The sequence below is a fragment of the Wasmannia auropunctata genome, unplaced genomic scaffold (genome assembly GCF_000956235.1).
Source record: "Wasmannia auropunctata unplaced genomic scaffold, wasmannia.A_1.0 LD334508.1, whole genome shotgun sequence".
NCBI lineage: Eukaryota > Metazoa > Arthropoda > Insecta > Hymenoptera > Formicidae > Wasmannia > Wasmannia auropunctata.
Window position 1 is genome coordinate 1,875,392 of NW_012028382.1, and position 27,581 is coordinate 1,902,972.

General features: G+C 41.6%; 3 protein-coding genes across 6 annotated transcripts in view; 2 read left to right on the forward strand and 1 right to left on the reverse strand.

Moving 5' to 3' along the window:
• Window positions 1-6,273, forward strand: part of LOC105458590 (ankyrin repeat and BTB/POZ domain-containing protein BTBD11) — a 23,445-nt gene extending 17,172 nt beyond the window's left edge. Inside the window, exons 4-15 of the mRNA XM_011704033.1 lie at window positions 450-654; window positions 823-1,068; window positions 1,405-1,884; window positions 2,049-2,379; window positions 2,722-2,960; window positions 3,111-3,313; window positions 3,473-4,210; window positions 4,396-4,664; window positions 4,765-4,970; window positions 5,110-5,403; window positions 5,555-5,737; window positions 5,822-6,273. Of these exons, the coding sequence (XP_011702335.1) occupies window positions 450-654; window positions 823-1,068; window positions 1,405-1,884; window positions 2,049-2,379; window positions 2,722-2,960; window positions 3,111-3,313; window positions 3,473-4,210; window positions 4,396-4,664; window positions 4,765-4,970; window positions 5,110-5,403; window positions 5,555-5,737; window positions 5,822-6,028 (3,601 nt within the window). The 3' untranslated portion in view covers window positions 6,029-6,273. The remainder of the gene's footprint in view (window positions 1-449; window positions 655-822; window positions 1,069-1,404; window positions 1,885-2,048; window positions 2,380-2,721; window positions 2,961-3,110; window positions 3,314-3,472; window positions 4,211-4,395; window positions 4,665-4,764; window positions 4,971-5,109; window positions 5,404-5,554; window positions 5,738-5,821) is intronic.
• Window positions 6,274-6,743: 470 nt separating this feature from the next.
• LOC105458591 (syntaxin-12) lies at window positions 6,744-11,664 on the reverse strand. Of its 3 annotated transcripts, none has more exons than XM_011704035.1 (6): window positions 11,422-11,664; window positions 10,184-10,387; window positions 9,908-10,073; window positions 9,664-9,794; window positions 9,109-9,242; window positions 6,744-8,934 (listed from the first exon to the last, which is right to left on the reverse strand). In XM_011704035.1, the coding sequence occupies exons 2-6, from the start codon at window positions 10,384-10,386 to the stop codon at window positions 8,759-8,761; spliced, it is 810 nt and encodes a 269-aa protein (XP_011702337.1). In that variant the 5' UTR covers window position 10,387; window positions 11,422-11,664; the 3' UTR covers window positions 6,744-8,758. The 3 variants fall into 3 exon arrangements, with proteins under 3 accessions (XP_011702337.1, XP_011702336.1, XP_011702339.1); XM_011704034.1 differs by having other exon boundaries at window positions 11,333-11,662; XM_011704037.1 differs by lacking the exon at window positions 11,422-11,664 and adding an exon at window positions 10,845-11,100.
• A 471-nt stretch (window positions 11,665-12,135) lies between these two features.
• LOC105458592 (eukaryotic translation initiation factor 4 gamma 2) lies at window positions 12,136-24,917 on the forward strand. Of its 2 annotated transcripts, none has more exons than XM_011704038.1 (7): window positions 12,136-12,267; window positions 20,304-20,780; window positions 20,864-21,818; window positions 21,936-22,076; window positions 22,177-23,066; window positions 23,180-23,485; window positions 23,798-24,917. In XM_011704038.1, exons 2-7 carry the CDS (start codon window positions 20,553-20,555, stop codon window positions 23,870-23,872), a joined length of 2,595 nt encoding a protein of 864 aa, XP_011702340.1. In that variant the 5' UTR covers window positions 12,136-12,267; window positions 20,304-20,552; the 3' UTR covers window positions 23,873-24,917. The 2 variants fall into 2 exon arrangements, with proteins under 2 accessions (XP_011702340.1, XP_011702341.1); XM_011704039.1 differs by lacking the exon at window positions 12,136-12,267 and adding an exon at window positions 18,392-18,489.
• The last annotated feature ends 2,664 nt before the right edge of the window (window positions 24,918-27,581 follow it).

A 27,581-nucleotide genomic window follows, 5' to 3' on the forward strand; every position in this document is an offset into this window, starting at 1 on the left:
CAAGGGGAAAGAGGTCTCCGATAAGACGGTGCAAGGCGATCGTTCGTATAAGCGAGCCGCTAGAATTATTCTTGCGACAATTAACGAGGCGCCGACCTATCCAACAGAATATCGGGTATCATTTAATGGTCGTTCGGGTAGAGAAACCCGTCTATACTGAGCGAGAATTTTAAACTATGTAGCCACGAGTTACTGCGAGCGTATACTTCTTTCAAACCCGTGATCGATCTTCCTGTAAAAAAAAATCTTTAACAGCTTCTTTTTAAAATTTTCTAACTTTTTTTTTACTAATTAAGCCTGAAATTCTAAAAATAAGCTCTGCCAAGAGAATCAGTTTATGTCGTTAATTTTTACTCTTAAAACATAATGATAATATGACATAGATAATATGAGGAGCAATTAAATAAGAGGATATTATTTGACGAACCAAGATAAAAATTCTTTTGCAGACCGGGCGGTGGTAACAATCGCGAGATTTATTGCCCCTCGTACTCTAAGGATTTCACTGAAAATACCCCTAAAAACGGGGTTCACGATATGGTCCATATGATACCGGAAAGGGATACGGACAGCGTAGCACCTACACCGACTCCACAGCATCCACGTCACTCCCAGCATCATCATCTCAGTTTGCACGAACTCCGTGCGCTTCAGGTATATAAAAATATGTCAATTTATCTACAGGGCAAAGTTCCACGGGTATATCTAATTTCTCTAACGTTTGTCTGATTTCTTATAAATATTTTACATGCAAAAAATTGCGAAGAATTGAAATCGAAAAATGCCGCGACGCTCGTCGTAAAAGATTACCGATTCTTGCAGAGGCGGCCGGAATGCACCGGCAACAGCTCCTCCGATGAGAATCGATCGTCCGGACACGCGAGCATGTCGGATACTGGTGGCCACACGAGCAGCAGTTCGCCACCGCATCGTCATCATAGGACTCATAGTCCGCAGCAACTGAATTCTGTTCCCGAAGACGATCGACTCTCGGCGTCGGTTACTCAGAGAAACGGCAGGAGCCGATCCGGCCAGAGTCGCAATCGGCACCGAGCTACTCCCGCTAAGGTTTCACATGATCCAAATTTTAGAGCCCTCCTTACAGATTCTAATTCAAATGAACTGAGATTTGACGAATGATTTTTTTTTTTTTTTTTTTTTTAAATATCTTTAGAAAATGAAACTGAATTAATGAACCAATATTTCCATGACTTTAATTAAAATCTAAGTAAACGTTAATGCTATAAATACTTTAGTAAATATTAATCAATATTAATCTTTGTTCTTGTAAAATTTAATGGGGATCCAGTCACATCTCAATTAAAATCGATCGATTCTTTAATACGAAAATTCGTATTATTCAATTTCCGGAAATCCATTTTCAGCGTTCTGTTTCGTTTGCAGCTGCAGGTACCATGGTCGGGTTCTGGTTTGGAGGACATAAAGCTGGCGATCCAACAGCTGACGATGCGCTCGCACAAGTCTTCGTCTACATACTCCTCGCTGAGCGGCTCGGAGAGCTCGGAGCCGGCAGTGAGGAGGCTGATGCGACACTCCAGTCTGGAGACGATCAACACAAACGTGACGAGCGCCGATGAGTTCGTCTGGGTGGACTCTCACAATCGTCTGGTGGAACTGCAGCAGCTACCGTGGACTCATCACGACGTGCTACGTGTACTTCAAAACGGCCGCACAAGGGAGCACATGGAGCAAGTCTCGATGGAGACGATCCCGCGGCTTTCCTACCTCCTGCAACGCGCGCTAGTCAGGATCGGCCGCGAGACTCAGAGATTGGCGAAGCCCATAGGTCTCTGTAGCAAGCACGAAGTGTACAGCGCCTTTAAAATCGTACTCTGTCCGGCTCTGGCGGATTCTTGCACCAAGGTACGTAGGATTATCTTCAGTTACATGATATCAAATAATATTCTGTTGCTAATATTCCGATAAACTAGAGCAATACGTTCTGGTGTACTAACTGATGATAATCTAATCGCGATGAACGCACTTAACGCTAAATATAGTCGTTTGATGTCCGCCTTGTTTTAAAGGCTTGCCTTCGAGCTGCCGCGATGTTCGCTGTATCTGGTGATCAGCTGAAACAATCGAAGGCATCCCGTTCGGGACTGCAATTGCCAGTCGGACGTTTCTTACGTTGGATGTCCGACGTGAGACTGGGACGGATGATTCACGAGTATGCCGCGATATATCTGACGGCCGGGATCGAGAATCTCCTGGAGGAGATACTGCTACAGTGCGTGCCGACCGAACCGCATACGACCCTCACGGCGACAATGCTGGAGCACGCAATAGCCAACAGCGGTGACTTATGGGGCCTGTTACAACCGTACGCGCATCTCAATGCCGGTCGAACGGCATCAGGTCCGTAATCTTATTTTTTTTATCATGAAAAGTAAAATTTAAGTAATTCTCAATGTAGATTTTTATTCGATTTCAATTTTGTATGCAGATTTTTATCTGATTTTAATTTTTGTTTTAAATTTAATTTCGATTTTATCCATTTAATTTTTTTTTACATTATAAAATAATTGTAATATTTGGTGGAAGATTAAAAAAATGTATGTAACTACAAGGACTTAGCGTTTAAAAATGTTTAGAAATGTATAATAGTACTAATGTTGTTTATACAGTGCATTGTGGATATCTTATTAATTTACGCTGATTGCATTACGCGTCGAATCGAAATACCTTTTACTTTTTCAGGCGCTCTCGCGATGCCTCGTTGGGCAAGTGTAAGTTCTTTGAACTCGTCGTCGTCGTCGTCGCGCAGCGGGCGGGACGTAGCTCAAACAGCACTGGAACCGTCGTTGCTTACGACATGCGTAGGATCGATGTCAGAATTGATAGATTTGATTTCCAAGGTAGCGCAAGCGGGACGCTGTCCCATACCGCTGACAACGAGAGCGTTATATGCCCTATTTTATTTCATGAGATGCTCGCAGGTATGGAATTTATCTTGGGACTTGAATGAAAATAGTGTATTGATTTTTCGACAATTAATCATTATTACTATACGTATAAAATTAAAAGACATTGTATTTAAAGTAATTTTAAACGTAGTTTGTGTTGTTGACCTGATCCAAATATTTAAGCTGGAACACGGCGAACGCGGATCCGGAATACAGGAATTAGCATACGAACGAGCTTACGTAGTGCTGCCACCGTTAGTAGAATGGCTGCGGGTAGCTGCAGCGCATGCCGAGCACAGACACGGTCTGGTCATGGATCAAGATGACATTAATCAAGCTGCCCGACTATTGTTGCCTGGCGTAGATTGTCCCGTTCGACCGATAAGGTCAGTCAGAATGCAACTCGAAACAAAGTTACTTTAGCATGTAATTTCAAAAGATTTAGATATTCAGATTTATTTCAATTTTACGGTAATCTTTACCTTAAGATTTCTAATACTTTATGAGACAACTTGTTAAAGTTTGCTTTTGTATGATATACGCAGCTCCGAGGAGATCGCAGTATGTTCGAAGCGCATCGACGATGCCGAGTACGTTCGATTGCTGACGCTGGACATGGCCTTCAAGATGTTGACCAGCGGACGCACGGATCTCATAGCCCAGGCAATGCCGTTGCTGCCTTCAACAAAGATCAACACGGTGAATGACGCCGGATTCACGGCTCTGATGTTAGCGTGCATCAACGGCGATGAATCAGCTGTGATGGCTCTACTGGACGCCGGGGCGGACTTGAATATTGAAAGCCCACCGCCCACGACGAGCTCGTCGTCGAACACACCTGCCAAGATACCACAAACGTCCGGGGTATCGAACGTTAGAAGTCCGAACAATCAGTCGGCAATGATGACGCCCAGTAAAACGCCGAACGCGAACGTAGCGTCTAACAGTCCCAACGGTCCTGGCGGAGGACCTATCCCCAGCGGCATGTGTTACGCGCAGACCGCCTTCAACGCGGAGACGCAACACTGGACCGCTTTGACTTACACAGCTCTGTTGGGCCATTGCAACATTGCCAGAATATTGCTGGAGAGAGGTGCCGCGGTGGAAGGCGGCGCGAAACTCAGCGAGGATAAGTGCACGGTCACGCCTCTGCAAGCGGCCACGGCATCGGGTAACAACGAGATGGTAGCTCTACTCTTGGCACACGGGGCGCAGCCTTTTCTATCCACCCTGATCAAGGATTCGTTCTCCTACTCGGGTTCCGTGCAACGTGGCTGTTACAGGTAAGATTTAATATTTTATTAATTATTATCGCGATCAATTGTTGTTAAACAGTGAGCTGCAATTTATTGTATATCACTATAAAACTTTGTAATATTAACTAACATATCATCGATATCAAAATAGATCAGATCAGAATGCACATAGATAGAATGAACTAATTTTAAATTTTATATTCGATAAATAGCGCAATCTCAGTGGCTACAGCGCATGGTCAGAGAAGCTGTCTTCATCAATTGCTATCGCATCCTCTCAATTTCTCGGCCAAGCGTGGAGAGAAAGAGATATTATCTTTGGAAGAGATATTAGCGGAAGGTAACGCCGGTAATAATTCTCAACAGCAGACTGCCGAAGGAAGAGGAGCTCGCAGAGAAGGCAAGGAACCAGTATTCAATAAGATACAAACGAAGGCGCTACAGGAAGCGATGTATCACAGCGCGGAAAGCAATCATTTAGGTAAGAATATAATAAAATTCTTATGCGTATAAATTATACATTACAATAAAATACATTAATTTCTGTTTTATATAATTACGATTTTTACTATGATTAACAGATATTACTATGGAACTTCGTGGGCTAAAAGTAGGCTGGACGTTACATTGCTGGATGCACAGTCTCGCGACAGCTCATGAAATGCGACTGGATTCGGTTATAGATCAACTACTTCAAGATTTTCTTCAAGTCTGCCCGGACGATTATTCTACTCAATTCGTGCAGGAGTGTTTACCACTTTTATTCAATATTTTTAGATACAGTAAGGTAAATCATATATTCATAAATATTATTTCCAGATTTCCAGATTTTTTATAAATCATTGTAAATAAATTAATGCAATTTATTAAAGAAAATTGCACTAATGTTGTTTACATAAGATGTACGGTTTGTATAATTTTTACAGAAGGAAGGCACGACGCTCTTGCTTGCTGATATATTTTGCACGTGTTTCGGATGGGAGCCGATCAAGCCGATTAGAGATACTACACTTTCGAGTGGATCAAGAATTGATCCGAAATTTGTGAATAATCCAGAATTAAGCGACGTGCAATTTAGAGTCGAAGGTCGCGTTTTCTACGGTCATAAAATCGTACTGGTTACATCTTCCCCGAGATTTAGGAATATGTTAAGCTCCAAACTATGCGAAGGCAATCCTCCTATTGTGCAAATTAATGATATAAGATATCACATATTCCAGGTATGCAATTGTTGTTATTATTTATATATATATATTTCACATTGATATTATCTCCTATTCAATGATATTTTAATAATTTATACATTCGAAATAATTAAAAATTAAAGGCAAGCTAAATTGATCGTCCTTAGAAAAATATTTCGATTTTCAGATGGTTATGGAATTTCTTTATCATGGCGGTTGCGCCACTTTGGAAGTTAATCAAAGTGATGTACTGGAATTAATGGCAGCAGCCAATTTCTTTCAACTCGACGGCTTGCTCAGATACTGTGAAGCACAGTGTTCCACGATGGTGGATCTTGACAATATTGTTTCTATGTATATTCACGCAAAGGTATATTTTTATAACATATATTCTCATCATAATTGCGTATTTTAGATTATCATTTAATAATCAATCGTATAATTCAATTTACAGGTATATAACGCGGCACAGCTCTTAGAATACTGTCAAGGATTTCTATTGCAAAATATGGTGGCTCTTTTGACTTATGATGATTCAGTCAAGCGTTTGTTGTTCGCGAAAAAGTTACCGAATCACGACGTTCTCGCAGGTCTACTGCTTACATTGCAATCACGAATAAAAGCCAGGCGATCTCAACAACAAAACAAAATAAAATCATAGATATACACTTTTGCATTATAAGATACGGAATTATATAAGAGCTAAAATTAATAGGAATTTTATATGGATTTTTATTTTAGAAGATACTGAGATTTAATTTTATATACGAAGACTGTTACTGACACAAAATTGGATATTGTTGTATTTTAAAAGAACGCATATAAGTCTCGTTGCATCGCAATAATTTTAAATAACAATTTTGAATTTTGTTAAGAGAACGTATTTATATATGTGTACATTGTATATTAAATTAACTAACATTATAGAGCACATATATATATATATATATATATATATATATATAAATTATTTTCATAACTTATAAATACAGCACATATATATATATATATATATATATATATATATATATATGCTGTATTTATAAGTTATGAAAATAATTTTTTTTCTGTTTTACGAGAATCGCGCCTTTCATAAAATATGGCCTTGTAAATAAGATTGCATTAGTATAAGAAAAATTTATACGAAATATTAATTTTTCACATGTCGTAGAAATCGATTTTTATCTATCATTAAATACAAACTTTCTGACGACAGAAGTTTTGACCATTATGTATATATCTTACTACAGAAATAAGTTTTTTATAATACAAGTTATGCAACAAAAAGTCCGTTATTGGACGTAAAAAATAATAAAAAATACTTAAACTTTTGATATTTTTCTACTGGCGATTTGGAAAGTCAATAAAAGTGGATATCTCTTATCTATATGTATATTTTCTTTATACACTTCACTTGTGTTGCTCCATAGAATGCCGAACATTAGGCATTTTTTAAATGTATTTTTATATTTCTCGATACAAATCAATATATTATATATAATCATATACAGGGTATAAAAAAACTTTTATTTGCAAAGAACAAAACATAATTTAATGCCTAATATTAATTTAGCACATACAAATCAACAACGATAATAAAGCTATTATACTTGATATTAAGCGTAAGTATCGATATCATTATCATAGCACTATTTATTTAAATGATGTTAATGATTAGTTGTATATACAATATTCAGATTATAATCTTAATAATTATACGTTGGATTTTTAAGATCCGGAATGCCTAATCATATCAGAATCGAGTAATCGTAAGAAAGTGGCTGTCTCAATCAAATTTTTTGTGTTTCTGACAGTACATAATTTTAATTATAGGCGGCATTTTTTAATAATATAATTATAAAAAAAGCATTGATAAAATAATCTATGGCGCAATATCCCCCAAATCTTAAACAAAATTTACGTACATTAATACTTTGCGTATATTTATTACAATGTTACAGTATCTCCTGGGAAAAAACACTTTTTCTGTTTTCTACGAAATTTAATCGTTTCTACGAATATATCCTTTTTTCAAATATATTTCTGATAAAAATTATTTTATGTAGATATAATATATATAGATATATAATGAAATAATATAAAATCATTATTTGCAAAAAGTTAATTAGCACCTGCATATTTTACGAGAAACACTTCCAATAAAATTGGAATTATATTTATTAGATGGGATAAAAATTCGAGTTTAAATGTATAACAAAGTAGACATAATTTTTTTTAACACTGCTATTTAGAAAATATAATTTAAATCATTAACTTAAGTCAATTGTACAATACAATTTTATTACAAGAGTTGCCACAAGAGTACCTTCCTATAATTGATTATATGCCAATTACAGTGCTAATTATCATACAATTTTCGTCTATCTAGTTTGGCTTGATTTGCAGTTACAGCAATTTATTAATTACGATTAGTACTCATATGTGTAATAATATTGATTCATTCTGATCAATAATTCAGACCAATATATGAAAATATATCAAATGCGAGTAAAATACATGTATGCAACATTTTTTTGTATTAGTTTGATTATAATTATATGTACGTCTCATTAATATCATTTTTTCTCATGTGGCGACAATAAATAGATAATTTTCCTTGTGCAACTTCGTGTTTATATACGAAACATCTTCTGCCTATTTATAAATCTGTTTATAAATTTTTTGTAAAGAATATAATTCTTTTATGCAATATATTAAATATATCTAGATAGATCTTGCTAAGAAAACGCATCAGTCAAGTTGATATATGATACCAACAATATGTTTTCAAACTATAAACCGATATTAGCAAATTTCTGCTATTGACACGAATATTTGTATCACCATTGGGAAGTTTAAAGCTATTGAAGCATATGACGTTAAAAACATTTTTTTCACGTGTAATATTAACGTAATACTTTGATAAATAGAATTTTTTTTTGTTTTCAGAATACGAAATCTTTCGTATTTAAATATGAAAAATTAATATTATTTCAAGTAACTATTGTATACATTATAAGATTATAGGCATGTCAGAAAAATGATAAAGGTATTATTAGCCTTTACTGATGCTCTAATATTTTATTCAATAATAATTCAGCTAGTGTAAAAACAGAATAAAAAAGGTCTATAAAAATTCATATTTTATATGTGAAATTATTAAATACTGTTTTATAAAATTTCAAAATGGCTAACATCTCCAAAAATACAGGAGACAATTCCATTCGTAAGATATAAAATAAGTCTCTATACTCTCCTCGTTACATCTCCAATATACAGAAATGGGCAAAAACGAGATGGTCCTTGAAGAAACTACTTTCAAACGACATATGAGACAGATTGAGACAACCCTTTTCGTTCATCAGTAAGACCCGCGCAGAGGCAAGAGTCGCTAACTTAATTTAATGACTAGAATAACAGTTAATACAATGGCAACTATAATCGCAAGTAACAATAAGATATAAACTTTCCGACGAAATTTACTTTGGTAATTACTTCCCTTCTCGAGTTCCTGCGCTCCTAACTCGACATTGCCGTGTATATTCTCTATATGGTTGTCAATTGTATCTAGGAAGAAAATTGTTACATTCGTTATCAAGCGTGTGTATTTTGTAACAGGGCAAATATCGACTGATTTAGAACTGTTTTTTTATATATCATATTGTATTTTTTTTCGTATAACATTTAAAAAATTGCAGCTGTTATCTACAAGACTATTAGTAGCAAAAAGAGGATGCTTACCAATGGTATCACCTTGCTGATGCACCAGTGCCGCGAGTTCGCGCATAATTTGATTTACATCCAAAATATCGCCCTCAATACGTTTTATCCTATCCTCTCTCTCTAACAGTAGCCCGTGTTGAAATTCGAGTGTCCTGTACATGCCACAATATACATCGATCACACACCATTTCTAATACCTAACTTTGTCATTTCTCTTTTTACAAGATTGAAACTGACTTACCATACACAATTTTATAACTTCTCTATATTAATAATACATGTCGCGTAATTAATTAATCTTTTCACTGAAATTTTAAGCTCAGTCTATCTTTTTTTTCACGGGCATGCTACAAAATCCACACGTATATCGCTATCTCATCCAGAAAATCTTACAATCTTCGTTAGCCGATACAATCACGATAGCTTCTATGCTTACGGCATTGTCCAAAATGCAACCAACGAAAACCATTGTTATTGTTCCAACTAAGTAAATAGGTAAGATTTTCTGCATTACTTGTGAGCGCAGATACTCCATTGTCATGTGTGAAATGCAAAAAGATGTTATTTCCAAACCTTTGCGTGGTCCTGTGCTCTTGCTCTTGTGTTAGAAGTAGGCGGTGTGTCTCTTCAGCATCCTCCTCTTCCATTGAATTTTCTATATTGGTCATAGCTAAAATATGTCTCTTCATCTTCTCAACAATTGACTGTAAAGAATATCTCGTCGTTAATGTCAAACGAAACGAAAGTTTCGTAATTACATTCTCCTTGTAATTACGACTACTTGAATATTCAGAGACATGTGTCATCTTCTGCATACCTTCTGCATATCGGAATATTGCTGTAATGCCTCTTTAAAGTCCGTCGTGAGTTTCTCAATTTGTAACTTTTGCTTCTTCTCCCCACGCCTCATCATCACCGTTAGTCTCGCTATGTCCTTGCTTATCTGCGTGACCACCTCATTGGTCTTCAATTGTGTTACATGCCTGAAAGGTATGAATAAACCAAATTTAAATTGGCAATGCATTGTTCTGAAATATCGTTATATTGACCTTTGTACTCCTACTGTTATAATTATTATTTCGACGGTACTTACACTATGTCTCTTAAGCCTTGGTTATCCTTGCTGGTACCGATGTTTTTGTATGCCTCTTCCAAAGTCTTCCAATTTTTCTGAATCTTACGTATGTTAAGGGTAATATTTTCACAGCGATTATAAAGTTCAGTAGGACTAAATCCCACATCAGGTACATCCACCCGTTGATCCGTAGACCCATAGTTCTGAGGACGCTGAGCCATTCTGTAAGGGAAATTAGCTTTTGAAGTAGAATCTTAAGTGGATACAAATCTCATTTAGCTTTTAAAGTAGAATCTTAAGTGGCTACACAAATTACATATGAGAATTTACATATTTCTACATATAGAAAATTTATATATGAAATGTTTTCAAACTCTGATATATTATCTATTATTAATGTTAAAATATTGCTGCCTTTTACAAAAATTAAAAAGAATAAAATCTAGAATAAGTAAAAAAAAGCAATGATATATAAAGTTACACAAAGAAATATAAGATTTCTTAAAAATGATAATTAATTCAAGTAATTATATCAAGTAATATAATTATTCAATAGCAATTTTGTTACAATATACCAATATCTCTATAATGTGGCTTCTCATATGTTACTACATGAATATTTAATTCAATGAATTAGCACGTCAGCACATGAATATGAATGTCATTACATATAGATTACTTTGCTAATATTTACTAATAGTATTCCCAGCTATTAGCTTATCAAAAATGTAAAATAAAAACCGCTCCCCTCTGTACACTCCCAAATGTTTGAGATCGTATAAATTTGTTAACAAGGCGCACAGATTTAACGTTAAGCAAAATTAATTCGAGCAAGCGAGAAATTATCCTCGGAAGGTCGTCGCTCGTTTCTCTCGCGATATTTAGACACTTGTAAATACCGTGGCACGCGAACGTCACGGTCGCGGAGCTAAATCTACGAGAGCAACGAGTGACGCTTCTCGACGACCTCGACGGAGGAGACACGCACGTACACACACACACACATACACACACGTAGGAAGGGATTTAATAGTGAACGGGGATGGAAATCTCTATGAAAAACACCCAAGTCCAAGGGGGTTAAATTAGCGAGCGAGGAGACAAAGAGGTCCCGTGCGGGGCACGGCTCAGGGCGATTGACACGCCGAGATGAGTCCGTTTACTAACCTGAATCCGCGTATCACAAGTGTCCTTAAATATAGAAATGTAGATCGCCCCCCGTGGAATCACATTTAAAAACGCACGAAAATATCTACCTGCGCGCCCGAGACCCTCGAGAAACTGACAGTTTGCCCAAAACGATCTGGAGCACCGGCCGTGTGACAACAGACCCTTTGTGCTCCCGTCCGTGGACGTAGCGGGAGGGACCGAACTCCCGGCGCCGTGTCGCGAGGTTATCTTTTTTCCCGTCGCTCAGTCTACGGCCGCGACCGCGACGGTACTTAACAGGGGAAACGGCGCGCGGTCGCTCCACCCGCGAAGTGAGTCCGCGAATTTTTTCTCGCGATCGTCCTCCCCTCCCCCCCTTCCCCGATCGTCTCGTCTCGTCTCGTCTCTCCGTGAACGAGACTCTCGATTTCCGTCCGGTGTAACTTCACGGCGCACCACCGGAGTCAAGTCGAGGTGGGGACCAGGTGACTTCCGGAATCGTCGGTCCAGCGCGGATCGAAAGTGCGAGTAAAATTTTCGAATTGGCGATCGGCGAGATCGGCTCGACGGCAATTCGCCGCGGCGGACGCGCGCGGACACTCACTCGCGACGATACTCGACGCGCGCGGGGAGGAACGACGGACGTTCCGCTCGCCACGACTCGCGCGGTAGGGTGTCTGACGCACCGTCCATTGGTATCATCACCGGCGAGGTCAAGCGGCGACTCCGCGACGTGCCTAATTTCGCGAATTTTCGTCGCGCGGCAGCGTAAAGTGCGACGGGATAATAACGCGACGATTTTTCCGATCGCCCGGCGCGACGATCGCACGTCGCGCGACCGCGGCACAGTCGCGCGTCGAACGCTGGCTTGACCAGACGCGTCCCGCGGAAGTTGCCGAGCGCGACCGACAGATTGCGAAAGCGGAGGCCTCAGAAACAACAACGGTCGGGCCGTAAGTAAACGCTATTGTGATCTCTCCTGGCTTTGCGCGGCGAATTAACGGGTGCGGAGCGGCGTGGGTGCGGCGAAACGCGTGCGGGACGATCGCGCGACGGTGCGGGTCGCGTTATTCCGCGCGGCTGACCCGCGGTCGGCCACGTTTCGCGCTACCGCGGCCCCGCGAGGGAATCTTCTCTCGAGTCCCCCGAGTCGGGCCGAGGCTCGTCTCGCCTCGTCTCTCGGGGGGCCGCGCGGAGACCCCGTGCGGGCACGTAGGTCGGCGCGTCATGTCGGCGGCCGCGGAGTAGATTTCGCGTCGGGGTGTTCTCTCTCTCTCTCTCTCTCTCTCTCTCTCTCTCTCTCTCTCTCTTCGGCCGTCCGTCCGTCCGTCCGAGAGCGTTTCCGTTCGTCCGCGGGGCTCTGTTTCTTCCCGTGAAACGGAGCGAAAAAAAAAGTGGAATTGGTCGCGAAGCGTCTCGCGGCTCGCCGTCGCCCACGCAACTCCCACGTTTGACACTTTAGCTAAACGTGTGCGGCGGAGCGAGAGGTCTGTCTCGGCTGTCGAGGAGGGCTGTCTTTCTCGCGTGTGAAAAGTTAAAAAACCGGAGCGAAGTTTCTGGAGCTAAGTTTCCGTCGCACGAGGAGGAGGCGAGGCGACGAGAAGGAGGTGGAGGATCGGGGCGTTCCTCTCTTTGTCGCTCGCACGGTTTCCTCGTGCGCAGCAGGGAGAGCACGAGAAGAAGAGGGCCCTCCCCGCCGCCCTTCTCGTCGCGCGTGCCCTCTTGCTTCGACGAATTCCGGAATTAGTACGTGCCTTCGACGCCACGCTCTTCTCCACGGGGACGCTCGCTACGTGCGGGTCCTCGCGCGCGCCTCCCCCGTCGTCGCGCGGCGTTCCCGTTAGGCGATTTCATCGAGCATTCCGCGTCCGTGCGGTGAGGTATTACTCGCGTGTAATTGCTATCGAGAAATTCGTTATCGCGTTCTTCTCGCGGAATTCTCTCAGTGTGGAAAAACTCGCTCCAAGTTGAACAGCGCACCTCTCGACAGCTCTGCCTCCCTCCCCCTTCCTCCGCTGCGTCGCACATCTGTATCTGTTAACTCTAGAATGCTGACAATATCCTGGAAAGCTGATTAAAGAAACGTAGAAACTCATTTCGATAAATATTTTAAACTGGTGGTGAATCCTAAAAATGGAGTAGCAATGAATCTTGAATTAAAAAAAAAAGTCAGAAGAAAAATGTTTAAAAGAATGTGTGCTGATCCAAAATATCGGAGCACGTGCTTCCAATACCGTGGCACTTGTGCCTCACTGATTGTCGGTATTCTAGGGCTAACAATAAGTCGCCTCGCAAACCGCGAAATTAATTTTGTCATTCTATAAACTACAATAAGATCATTTCCAGAGTCTTTTTATACATTTTTTTTTAAGCAAAAAATGTATAAAAATTTTGAAAACACTAATCGCTTGTACATATTGTAATCACATGTAATACACATATAAAATGGCATTATTTTTTTTGTACACCTAGAAAAGAGGGAGTAATTATTTTGTTCTAATTCAGTCTTAATTCGGATTTAATTCGCTCTCAATTCGGATTTAATAATTTAATAATTCTACATTCCCCTTCCCGAGTCTCGTGCCCAGGGAATATGCGAAGGGGTTAAGGCTCGGAATATGGCGAATGAGCGAGCGAGCGAGCAATCCTCGCCATTACGCGTCGTCTCTTCAAGGGAAAGAGGGAGAGAGAGAGAGAGAGAGCTGATCGCGTCGCTGCTCTCTCTCTCTCTCTCTCTCTCTCGTTCTCTCGCTCCGGAAGTTCTGCCTTCTCGGAAATGCAACGGGCACTCCTTCGTCCGCGTCGAGGGGCACTCCGAGGGGCACGCGTGTTACCTCCTGGTCGATCGATGCCGGCTCGAGTCGAGTCGAGTCCGCGGAGTGCCACATGCACACACGACCGACTTTGTCGTGCACGAGGGCAGGCGTGTGACGCCGTCACGCTTCTGACGTTTTCAGGGAGGCTTCGACCGATAGGCGATTTTATTAGCTCCGACAGCGATCATGCGCTCTCTAAATATTTCGCGCGCGAGGTGTACGCAAAAAGGTACAAAACACACACACACACACACACACACACACACACACACACACACACGGGTTGCGCGGGTGTACAAGAGGGAGGGGATAGGGAGAAAGTTAAGAATAGGAAATATATCTTGTATCTTTCAGCATGCTCTTTTTTATTGTTGCTCATTAATTGGCGAGGCGCGTCTGAGCTATTTTTAAGCTCGACGCGCGCCGCGTTTGCTAAGATCTAATCAAGCTGCTCGTGTAAAATCTAATCGGGATCTATTAATATCATCCCTCCTGTGCGTCGGTGACTTGACAGTTTAGTTCGATTCGCGATAATTTTTTCGCCGCGTACGAAGGGAAAAATTGTCTCGAGTCTCGAGACGTTCTTCTTGACGAGAAGACGGGTCTCGTCTCTTCGCTTTGATTTGAAAAAAACGATGGTTCTCGAGTGTCTCTATAACGCAACAACATTGAGACAATCCCTTCTTTTGTGGTGCGATAGTCTAGAATTGTGACTCGGCGTCACGAAGTGTCCTGGGATTTCTAAGATAATCGGATGTTCGCTACACGAGTGTGTTCAAGGGGGAATTCGAAGAATGCCGGCACACAAAACACCTGGTTGAAAAACCCGTTCTGTTCCATTAAACGCGCCTCCTCTCGCGCGCGATTGTGTGCCGTCGTGGCGCGGAGCGGAGCGCATCGCTGTATATCCGCCTTTAAACGGCCGTGTCGGCGCACATGAGCTCTTGATCGGCCCTCCTTTGTTGCACGGCAGACTTCAAAACGCTTATCGGACTATGAATAGACGCTCTGAATAGATTTTCTTTCAGCCGCTCGTTCCGCGAGGCCGTATCTAGTCTACTATCTTTGTATTACGCGCATGAATGAACGCGGCGACGTTTTATGATTCGAAAATTCTCGTACCCCAATTCTTGGTCCTCGCGACACTTACATTGACGCGATATATATTTTTGATAAACCAATGAGTCTTCTGGGATTTTTTTAGGTATCTTTGCTCGTCCGATATTTCGCGTTTGTAAATCTATTTAAAGACTAGATGAATTTTCCATGAATTCTTCGATGACTAATACCACGTTTTTCTATGTTTATTCAGCACTATGAGCATATATATATATATATATATATATATATATATATATATATATATATTCGTTCCAAATCGGATTTCAAATCCTTTTGATAATCTTCAGACCTGCGTCTTTCCAGTCGATTAGAAACAGCTGTCGTGCAGACCCTTTGTGGATCGGATTTAGAGAGATGCTCTTACAACTTTATCAACATACATACATTTTGATGACTCAATTCTCGAGTGTTCTTGTGAACACACGGTGCAAGATAAAGACGCTTATCGACAATATCGCGCTTTTTCTTCTCCGTCTACTCGACTAGCTACTCGTTCAATTTTGCATGCGTTTGAATGATACAAAAGTAAATTCTCACATTTAAAATTTATATACGCTATTTTTTTTAACATGCGAAATTGCACAAAAATAATCTTTTACTTCTATTTTACGGTCTCATATTCAATGTCTGTTTTCTATGTTGTTATGTCTAAATTTTTTGGAGTAAAATCTCATTCCAAGGAGTGAGATTCATTCCAAAAAATTTAGAGAGTTGAATGAAAATTCTGCGTTTTTTTTTTTGAAAAAATATTTTCTCCGTTCCTGTAATATCAAATTCATTATTCGTCAATTAAGAAACGTGGCGAATTATTCTCATTTATTCCATTATCTCTTATTGAGAAAATTACGCGAACAAACTTGTCCTTATCCTCTCGTTAGCTTCGAAGACAACTCATTCGCTTATCTTTTCTGTCATGCTTGTCAGAATGGTTGGATGATTCGCTGCTTATCTTTTTATTAGTTCCGACGTTAGTCTCATCGACGAGTTATGCACGAGGCAAATCACTCGCCTATCTTTCTTTATCTTTCCTTGAAAAATGTAAGCAGGCTTCTCACCACTCGTTTCTCCACTTTGTGCAATCGTCGAAATTCCGAAGTCACGCCACAATAAGTGTTCACTTATATCGCGCATTAATTCTTTGCATCGTAATTCCTTCATTATTCCCTCATTATTTAAAGTTCATTTCTTTCAATCAAAACAGGATTTCTGCTTGCTCGATGTACTTCCGGCATAATTTTAGTCAGGAGCGGCAACAAGCCCACTCGTCTCCCCGCTATTATTTTTTATTGTTCCTCATTTTCCATTGTGCCCTCTTGAAATGAATAGGCGACTAATTTGCCGTTCAATTCACCTCCCTCGTCGGCCTTCCGACCTCGTGGTTGGCAGCCCTGGCAGGTCTGTAGAGAGCAGTCGTCACGGCGCATCAGTGACGTGTCACGAGGAAACGGAAAGTAATGGTGTACTTGCGCTGGGGGAGAGAAGGGGGATGTAGAGAAGTTTTGCTCGCTCACTCATTTATTCGCTCGCTCGCTCGCTCGCCCGTCCGCCCGCCCGCCTTGCGTCACTCTGTCGCTATCTCTTTGTGCGCCGTCGTCATCCACCTTGTGTATGACGATTTCTCTCAAGGACCCAGCCGTCGGCACGTCGTACCGTCGCGTCGCGTCTCGTCCGACCGCTTGCTTGCGTCGATCGCAAAAACAAATCCGCAGTATATTTCCGCCGTTTTTTTTAATCTTTCGTTCAAGAGGTCGAACTCGGCACGATTCCTCGAGGCTTGTCGGACAGCTGAAAGAAACAAATAACGCACACGACGGCGAGCGTGTTTCAATCTTACGTTGATCATTACATCTATTTAATTTGCAAATCGCTCGCGAACCAACGGGCTTTCCACGCGGCTGCGATATTGATTTATCTGCTATATATATTTATCCTCCCAATTAAGTGATTTATGTTAACTACGAATCGACAAATGTTGTATTAAATTTATTATAATTTCGTTCTTTATTTATTAATACGACGGTAATACCAGCGAATTAATATCGCCTCGTGTCTCTTTTATACGCGTAATATTTCGAAGATATAAAACCCGGCTTTCGTACCGGCGGAATTAATTGCGAATCCAGTTTTATTTGATTAATTCCGTTATTTCATTTGGCGATGTTAATCCGCCTAACACAGAGAGCGAATAAATTCGCCCAAGTCCGGCGCGCAAACATCGGAACAGGAAAGTCCGCATTCGCGAAATTACCAAATGATTATTCACGGCGTGGAAATACCGCGATGAGAGAGTGTCTTTATTCTAAAAGTGCAACGTAGACATGTTGACGCGTATAACAACGTGATCTAGAGTTTCCTGTACAAGTTATATGATTTTCAGAAATTGCGAATAATATCAACACGTGATAAATTAATATGCGCAGAGAATATCCGCGCGGGCGATAGTTTTAACGTCTGTAAAAAAAAATTATTTGCTTCAGAGACGCAGTTTTAAATCTTTATCTTTTTGCGCTGCTATTAGAATCGTTGCTAATTACGTCCCTCGTTGGAATTGTTAATTGCCATTGTTTGTCCAACATTTTTTATCATTCGTTATCGCGGATTTATCGTTACTGCGATGTAATTTCTGCGTTCTGCAATGGTTGTATGTGGACATTCGCGGATATTCGCGGAATTGTCGCCGCGGTCGACATTGACTAAACAAGCGCGCGTTAATGTGCGGGATGCATCTCGCGCGCGAGTATCTTTTTTCGGACAGCCAAATAATGCCCCCGGTGGGGCCGTATAAATATGCGCTCCGGAATCGTATTTGCCAAGAGACGCAAAGGAGCCAGCCGGGCGGACAAAGGTCTTGTCCTCTCCCGCCGTACGCGCCTCTTTTATTTAATTATCTCGCGAATTCCGACACGTGCGCGCTCCTGTAATCCTGACCTCGCGGATTGCACGACGCGCGACGGCTGCAGCTCCTCACGCGGCTGGAATTCTTTCCATTTTCTCTCTCTCTCTCTCTCTCTTTCTCTCCCTCTCCACGTGTCGGTTGTTTCGTTTCTGCGTGTCGCGATTTACGAGAACGTTACGAGACGTGCTGATGAAGTAGATGCAAATGCATATCTCGAGGCATAAGGCACGAAGGTTATTTTTGCAGCGCAATCAATCGCACGTGGATCGCACTCGACTTTCGATATCCCATCCTCAACAGTGCCAGACAGGATTGAGAATTCGGACGGAAACATCCTGTGTGTATGTATCACGTGGCGAGTGCGTGACGTTTCGCGAGTCTGTCGTTTCAAAGTCCGACACGAGGCAATTTTGCCATGTCACCGTTGACGAGTATTTTCACCGCTCAGATTTAGGGTAACCTTCTTTCGATTTTTTTTTCGCATCTACCGCGTTCGGAAATTTACTCTGAACGCATTTTAGCAGGTTGATTTTTCTCCTCTCTCTCTCTCTCTCTCTCTCTCCCCTTCTCTCTTTCCCTCTCTCGTTTGGTATTCAAGCCCACGCTGCTGCTCGCTCTCGGATGCGTCCGTGAGAGACCGGATATTTTCATTGCGCATTTAGGCAGGCTACGTACATGTGCTCGTCAAGTCGAAACCAAATGTTTAGAGAATGCTATTTTCGGAAAAGCCAGCCTTGCGTTCTCGTTATACATTTAACGCTAAACGCGGCCGTCGATTTCTCTCTCGTTCACGAACAGCGCGAGCGACACTTGCGGAGCCTTGGTTTAGGCGTCGATTTAGGTGTTTAACGATCTCGCATATACAACGGAAAATTAATATAAAAATTATCGACCGAATTGTTGAAAGGCTCTGTTCTCGCGAGAGACGTGAATTCTTTTTATAAGCCTCAACTTATAATCATGATTTATTAACTCCTCATGTCTACTTTTTTTTATCTGTTAATTACAAGGCACAAGATACCGTTGTGTAATTTACTTGTAAATTCGTTCAACTCACGTAGTCAGAGTCGCTTTTTTTTTTTTATTGATTATCCTGATCGAGCGTTTTCGGGACACCCGGTAGAAGCGGCCGGACGGGCACGACCTCCGTCGAGGCAGCCCGGCGAAGTCGTCCGACCTCGGCCGAACGGCGGCGAGGTCCGCGAGATGATCGGTCGAGGTGAAACGGGAGGGGGTTAGGAGAAGAGGGTTCATTGACCGTTTGACCATGAGCCGCGCCCCACATACGCTCCCCTTCGACGTTCCCCCTCGCCCCATGGGTTTCGATCGTTTTGTTCTCGGGCGGGCAAGCAGGCGAGCAGGCTGGCAGGCTGGCAAGATCAAAGCCGTCTTCTTCCCCGGGGAAAGAAGGTCCTTGCCTCGTCCGCGCGGAAGGCCTTCCGAAGGCTACAGGGTGTCTCGAAACCATCGGTATACTTCTACCAATCGCGGATGCGCTCCTCGAGATGCTTTTTCCTTGGCGAGAACTTTGCTCTTTTGAGAGAAAATCGTCGTCCAATTTGAAGCTCGATCTAGTCTAGAGTTTTTTTTTTACATTCTTTTATTTTTAATTTTTATAGTCTCTGACTTGAAAAGATCGACCGACGGCTGATCAGAGTCGCTCCACGAAACGTAATGTCCCGCCTGATGATTCTATCCTTGAACCACTTGGTCCGAGTGCGTTAAACCGTATAGGACTCGCGTGCGCCATTTATCGAGCGCGCGAATAGAACCTTCTCTAAAATTGCGCTCGCATGCGCAATTATGATTGTAAAACGGCACATATGGGTCACGGTAGCGATGAAAGGAATGTCCTCGAATATTATTGAACGAGTTCATTGCAACGGCACGTTGGCCGAAGCCGATAGACCGTGTTTGCGATCGCTTATCTCCTTTAGCGAAAGAAAAGGGGGGTGGGGGGAAATTACGGATGAGGATTGCGTACGGTTTCGAATCACGTTTAAAATACTGCGCATTTTAAGTAGTAAGACTATTTCAAATATTAAAATTCGCGGGATACGCAAGCCGAATTGCTAAGCGTGGAAAAAAATATTTGTAAGCAGTAGAAAATAAATGTATGGAATATTTAATTTAACGTGCAACGTAATTTTTACAGCTTCCTCAAGGAAGATCTGTGTGCTGTGATTTATCACTAAGGGGGCCAAAACACGCGCAACAACGGACAACCCCACAGGACCGGGGGGTGCTTCTCGTGTCTCGGGAGGAAGGTCAGGGTCCATAAAGTTACCTTGACAGTAACGCAAAAAAAAAAAACAAAAAAAAAATACAAACGCGAGAAAGCGATTACTTATTACATCCGCACAAATTGCGTTGCTACTTGTGACACTGACATTAGAAAAATTCGATGCCTTCCAGGGACGATATTCGCTCCCTATCCACTGAGCAACGCTGGATCCCTCCTTCAACTGTTAGACGCGATGCACTCACCCCAGAAAGCCGAAATGATCTCATCTTTAGAAAGGTGCGGGGTATTCTTAACAAGCTCACACCGGAAAAATTCGCAAAGCTGAGCAACGACCTGCTCAACGTTGAGCTTAATTCCCATGTGATTCTCAAGGGTGTTATTTTCTTGGTACGTACAACAAAGTGTTGCATTTAACGACGTTATTCATTGTATAAGATAACGATTCAATAAGATGTCAATTAATTTTTCAGATCTTCGAAAAAGCACTTGATGAACCCAAGTACAGTTCTATGTACGCACGGCTGTGCAAACAGCTGTCTGACGAAGCCGCAAACTTTGAACCCCGTAAACCGATCGATGAAAGTCAAAAAGGCCAGAGCACATTCAGAGTTCTTTTACTTAACAAGTGCAAAGACGAGTTCGAAAATCGTTCAAAAGCAAGCGAGGCATTCGAGAATCAAGATGAGCTTGGTCCCGAAGAGGAAGAGCGCCGGCAGGTGGCCAAGCGCAAGATGCTTGGCAACATCAAGTTTATTGGGGAGCTCGGCAAGCTGGGTATCGTTTCGGAGCCGATTTTACATCGTTGCATCCAGCAGTTGCTGGAGAAGAAAAGGCGAGGGGGATCCCGGGGGGACGCGGCGGAGGATATCGAATGCCTCTGCCAGATTATGCGTACCTGCGGCCGTATCCTTGACTCGGATAAGGGCCGCGGACTCATGGATCAATACTTCAAACGTATGAACTCTCTGGCAGAGAGTAGGGATCTTCCTCTACGCATCAAATTCATGCTGCGTGATGTGATTGAGTTACGCCGTGACGATTGGAAACCGCGCAAGGCCACGAGCACCGAAGGCCCGATGCCGATTAATCAGATCCGCAACGACAACGAGGAGCCATCGCGGGGAAACGGTTTCCACAGAGGACGAGAGGATCGCCTCGGTGCGGAGTTTTTACGAAAAATGGGACGAGGCGGATTAGACGTGGAGATGATGGGAAGTATACCATTGACTTCCCCCTCATTCGGTATGCCACCACCACCATTCAGCCCGAATGGATTCGCAGGAACTCCTGGTGTTGGCTATGGCCGTCATAACCAACGTAATCAGCCAGGAGGGGGCTACTATCAAAACCAGAGTCGTCATCAGAACAATTTCGAGGGAAAACGCAATCAACCACAACATAATTTACCGCAAAACTTTAACAACAGTGAGTATATAATAAATTGCATATATTCTTTATTATTTATTTTGTTATTATGTAACTAATAAACAATAACGTCAAATGAATAATTCTTATGGATATTTGTTATTTTGTCTGTTACAGACAGCAATAAAGAACAACTTCGATTCAACAAAAATAAGATGCTGATCGGAGGACATCCGGAAGAAGTGTCTCTAAGACCCTCAGCTAATTCTATGATGTTTAAACAAACCAACATCAACTTGAATCTACCTCTCAACAATGGTAAATATTCATTCATATCATCTTCGATAATGGAAAATTACTGCATCAAAAATTAATTAATAATGTAGAATAATGATAATTAATCGTGAACAAATGACAGATTTGTTCCCAGGACGGGGCTCAGACATGCCTCTCTTACGTACAACCACTCTGAAGCCCAGCTCGCCTTTGCTGCACAAAGAAGCACCACCTGCTATTGTAATCAAACAAGGTCCTGTGGACAAACGCGAGAAGGCTAGGGACAGAAAAGACAAAGGACCGACACGAGAGGAAGTGTTGAAGAAGGTTAACGCCTTAATGGACGACTTCGCGTCCCACACGAATGTGCAGGACGCTCTGGCAGCCTTCAAAGATCTTAAGATACCCGAACGATTCTTGCGTCATGCAATTTGCACGATGTATTCAAACACGTTAGATCGTGGTGATTCTGAACGCGAGCTCGCTGCCAAATTCGTGGCTGAATTGAAAAAGGAGAACTTGCTCACTCTGCAGCAAGTGAGCGAAGGATGGAAGGAATTAGTGGCCAGTATTTCGGAGAAGGAGAGTACCGTGCCTTTGGTAGCGTCCCACATTGCCTTGCTGACAGCTAAGGCCCTAGTGGACAATTTAATCCAATTGACGGATCTCGCCTCGGAGACAGAAAACGGTCGTCATCATCCGCTGTTTCTGCTGACCCTGCAGCAACTCCACAAGACCCAGGGCAAGGCGAGACTCACGCAAATCTTCAACGACAGCAAGGTGGATCTTATTAGCCAACTGCCAGAAGCGGAAAAAACGAAGGAACGTTTGGGCGAGATCTTGGAAGATCGGGAATTGACTTTCCTTTATCCTCTTCTCAGAATCCAGGGTGACATGTGGCGTCAATTGGAGGCTGATCCGGCGCCTAATGCTCTTTACAAATGGATCAAGGAGAAGCTGGATCCCCAACACCATTCTGATCCCGCATTCATTAATGCTATGATGAATGTACTTTTCAAGTACATCACTGGGGTTAGTGAGCCTTATTGAATATATTTATTTTATTTTAAATAAAACACATAAGTTAATAAAATTTGAATCTTCCTCAAAATGTTAACATTTTTTTATATATATATGTAAAACAGGAGACAACATTGGCGCCCGGTGTTGATCCGACCGTAAATCCAGACAAACAACTGCAAGAGAAGGAAAGTGCGTTACTGCAGAAATATGCACGCTTCATTCGCACATTCCTGACTACCATCGACTCACAAGTTACGGCTCTTCATGCGCTTCAAGTGTTCTGCTTCTCGCACAATTTTCCAAAAGGGCTGCTGCTACGATGGTTCATAGCACTCTACAACCTTGAAGTCATCGAAGAGGAAGCATACCACAAGTGGAGAGACACCGTTACTGATGCTTATCCGGGCAAGGGCAAGGCATTATTCCAGGTAAATGTGCAATTATTACGGCATTTTTTATTTAAAATCTTGCTTTAATTAGATAGTAGAATTCAATAGTATTTAGATAAATTTTTAAATTCTGGATTTAAATCAAGCTAGTTCTCTCTATGATATAACCACGTTATTAAAAACAGCATATTTTGGAAATTTTTACGTCGATCTTTCTCAAATTCGAGTTTCTCGAGAATTAAGGATAAATAGGAAATACGTTGTCCATTGTTTTATTTCAACATCTTCATGAAGTTTATTTAGTTGAATAATTTAGATTGCGAATAATTTGAAATTTGGTGCTGTTTACAGGTAAATTCCTGGTTAACATGGCTTGCTGAAGCATCAGAGGAAGAGGAAGAAGACGACGAGGATGAGAAGAATTAATTGCAAGAGCCTCGAAAGCATTATTCAGACTATCTATGATTTGGAATAGAGTTTTACTATCTATATCGCTGAACCACAGGTGTTTCAGTTTTACTAATTGAGTTATCACCATCCAGAATTGCAAACATCTTGTTAGTCTGTCTCAAGCCCTCACGCGTGGTTGGAAAAAAAAACGGACTTTACAATCATGTCTGAAAGGAATAAGATAGTTTGTAGTCAACGAGTGGTATACGACAGACGTTTCAAGCAAGACGTTTTAGAATTTTTTTTTAGATAATTAAATATTGGTATAATTTATAAAAAAAATATAATATTGGGCCAGCAGAAATAATCGAGATACTACGCCACTGTATGGTCGTCGGTGCAGAAAGCAAAAAAAAAAAGAAAAGAAAAAGAAAAAGCACGAGAAAAATTAATCTGGTCATTCTTGTGTTGTCCGAGTTTTTGTCTAGTATTGTGCATGTGTCACGTTTTGTAAGTATCCTTTTTGTTCGCGGCAATAAGTGAAGTCGTTTGTTATCTCTGTGTACCAAGCATTACATTTATTACGAGGAATTCTTACTATAATTATTATCAATTATTAATATTATTATTAATTATACATAATTGATTATCAATAACCGAAATATATCTACATCTTTCTAATGAAGACTAAAAAAAAAAAAGAAAAAAATATGTCGAAATTAATCGGAAGCAAAGGGCCGACTCAGTAGTGTACGTAAACCGCAAACAGTGAAGCACTTTTCTTTTCAATACAGGAACAAAATTCTTAGATCGCAATTTAGATACACCAAGTACGAGCGTGATTATTATCGCTAAATTAACGCAAAAACGAGAAAAAGAAGTGAGAAACACCGTTTGCCCGTGTATCTACTTGCTGCGCCATTTGATTCTAATAAGTACTAATTAATTACAGTTATAATAACAACCAGCAGCCAACATCACATCCATTTAACGTAATAATTAGCGAACACTAGTGACACGACTAAAACTCGTATTTAAAAGGAAAAAAAGAATAAAATATGCCTTGGTGTAATTTATTACAGATGGCCCTCTGGTTGTTGCGTTGATGACCGATCACCACCACCACTACCACACCTCACCTCACCTCACCTCATTTCACTTCACATTTCCCCTTTATATACATATATATATATATGCAACGGTTTTTGATATCTCGCTCGATCACCGAGTACAAAGAGATCAATACGCGCAAATCGCGTCATCGAGTATCGAGCGCGTATTGATCCAGTTAAATGTGGTTGGAGAACAGCTCTGTGTATCTCTCCCGCATCGTCGCCGAGTACAGTTGATAATTTTTAAATCGGCTCGAGACGTCAGTAATTTACGAAAGCCGAAAGCTCCGTGCAATAACATGTCGCGTAACGACTTTCGCGATCGTTTTCTCCCTTCTTCGTTCGAAATGGAGATGCCTAGCTCCTGTATACTCAGCGCCTTTCTTTTTCTTCCTTAGTAACTGGCTAGTGTTTCTATTGCCGAATCTCTGTAAAACTAGTGTATAGAAACTGAATACCCGACGCCGAGGAAATTTTGGGTATGGTTTTGTGTTGTCGTTATATAAGATATTGTACATATGTATTAATTCCTTGATTGTTCAACGGTTTCTACATGATTTAGAATATCGCCAGACTGAAGCGTTCTCTTCTCCCCGAACGGCGGCGTCTGTTTCCTTTTTTAATAAATAAATAATACAAAAAAAAGAGAGAGAGAAATGTTAGGTGATCGGAGCGTCAGTCGGTTAAGATTCGTATCTCCGTTACTTCATCCGAATATGTCATACACTGTCATACATTATTCACGAGCCAGTTTTTGACGACAGCACTCGGATACACGCGCGTCGAGTGTGTTAATCCAGAATTTCTTCTTCGCAACTCCGAAGCGGCGTTATAATAAGTAGATCGTAATGCGAGACGACACTTTGTCGGAGGGATTGGCGATAAGGATGGTAGCGTATTATTCGCGACGCGTCTACCCGTTTCTACCTGATCCAAGGAATTATTAAAACTATTGGATCGAATTCCCCATTCGTAGTTTCCGCGGTTTCGAGAAGGCACACGCCGACCGCGGCGTCTCGCTGCGAGGGTCCTGACGAGGACCGATCCCCCAAGCCGGTCGTCCCTTCGCATACTGTGAGAGAACAAAAAAGAATAAAAAAATATTTGTAACACTATTGTAATACGTTATAGCGGATATACATTCGTATACATTCGTCTGTGTTTTTCCCGTCGAGAGATCAAATGCTGGTGTCCAATTTGCCGAATTACTGCAACGCCGTATATGCTCGTGTCCAATTTTGCCGAATTACAAACGCGTATATGCGGATATACATCTCGCCCCCGTGCCACGAGAGTGTAACTGCGTGTGTGCGTGTGCGTGTATGCGTGCGTGTATACCTGGGACTTTGTTATAGTTTATTTTCTCATACTTCTCCGCATAATTATATACCGGCTCGTCGAGAAAACGTACGCATACCGATTTGATTCACATGTGTAACATCTTCAGTATTATTTCGCGAATAATCGAACCACGTTATGTAGACACTCTTAGTGTGTTTTCGCCCCTCCCCCCGCTCCAATTAGACATTAAAACCGATAACAAAAAAAAGAACAAACGCATCTTTTATCTCTGTCAATAAAAAAATTGTTCCTAGGACCACTCGATCGTTCTTTCTGCGTAATAATCGTCATCGCTTCTCTGAGAAAAAAAACACGAGTTGCAGCGGAAATGTCTCTTTATCTCCGCAGCGATTGAATTATATTATCTTATCGCGCGGAATCCATGCTACTCGATCGTACGTGACATCAGGTAATCAATATATTGAATAGATATCACAAAGAACAACAGGATTTCGTCACACGATCACGAGGAGAGGTATTCAGGATTAACACTTACCGTATATGATTTCCGGATCGTACAGAAAATCGTAGCGTATAGCATCTTCGTCTTCGATTGCGTAATTAGATGCGCGCGATCTTACGCAAGTGCGATCGTGACGACTCGCGCGAATGAGGTACAGATATTTACGATTCGGATGGATAAGTTTACACTTTATTATCATCCTCTCGGAAGGTCGAAGTAAAGACATCGTGAAACGCAATTAACGTCTCCGTATTCTCGCTTATCGGAACGTCTCTTTTCGATATTTCTTTTTTTTTCTTCTTCCCGTCCGAACGTTAAGGTTTCGTTGGAATTGTTGCAACGGATGGTGCTGTTAATTAAGATACAATTAATGTAGAGTCGCAATTAAAAACGCGTAAATGCCGGTGGCGACTATCGAGGCGAGCGCATGCCGTTCCCCTCTCGTCTCGATCGAATGGCAGTGATGAAAAAAAAAAGGATATCTCTCAAAATTCGAGAGCACATTTATCCCTAAATGCAATTCAGAATGCCTCGGAATAAGCGGCTCGAATTCTAACTGCGGTGTCTCTCCCCGGGAATTTAATCTAAGAGACCAGGCGATATCTTCCTCTCAAAGTCTTCGAGTGAATCACAGCCAGCGAAACGTACGACGAAATATACAATCGTTTCACTGTGCGCAGATTTTGATTTGATTTTTTTTTCCTTAGCATTTCCATGTTTTTGGCAAATCTGAAGAGACTCGTTAGAATTCGACCCGCTTATCTTCGATTATTCAGACGAGACTCTGGTGAAATCTGCAGGTTGATTGAGTGCCGGATACTGGTCTTTC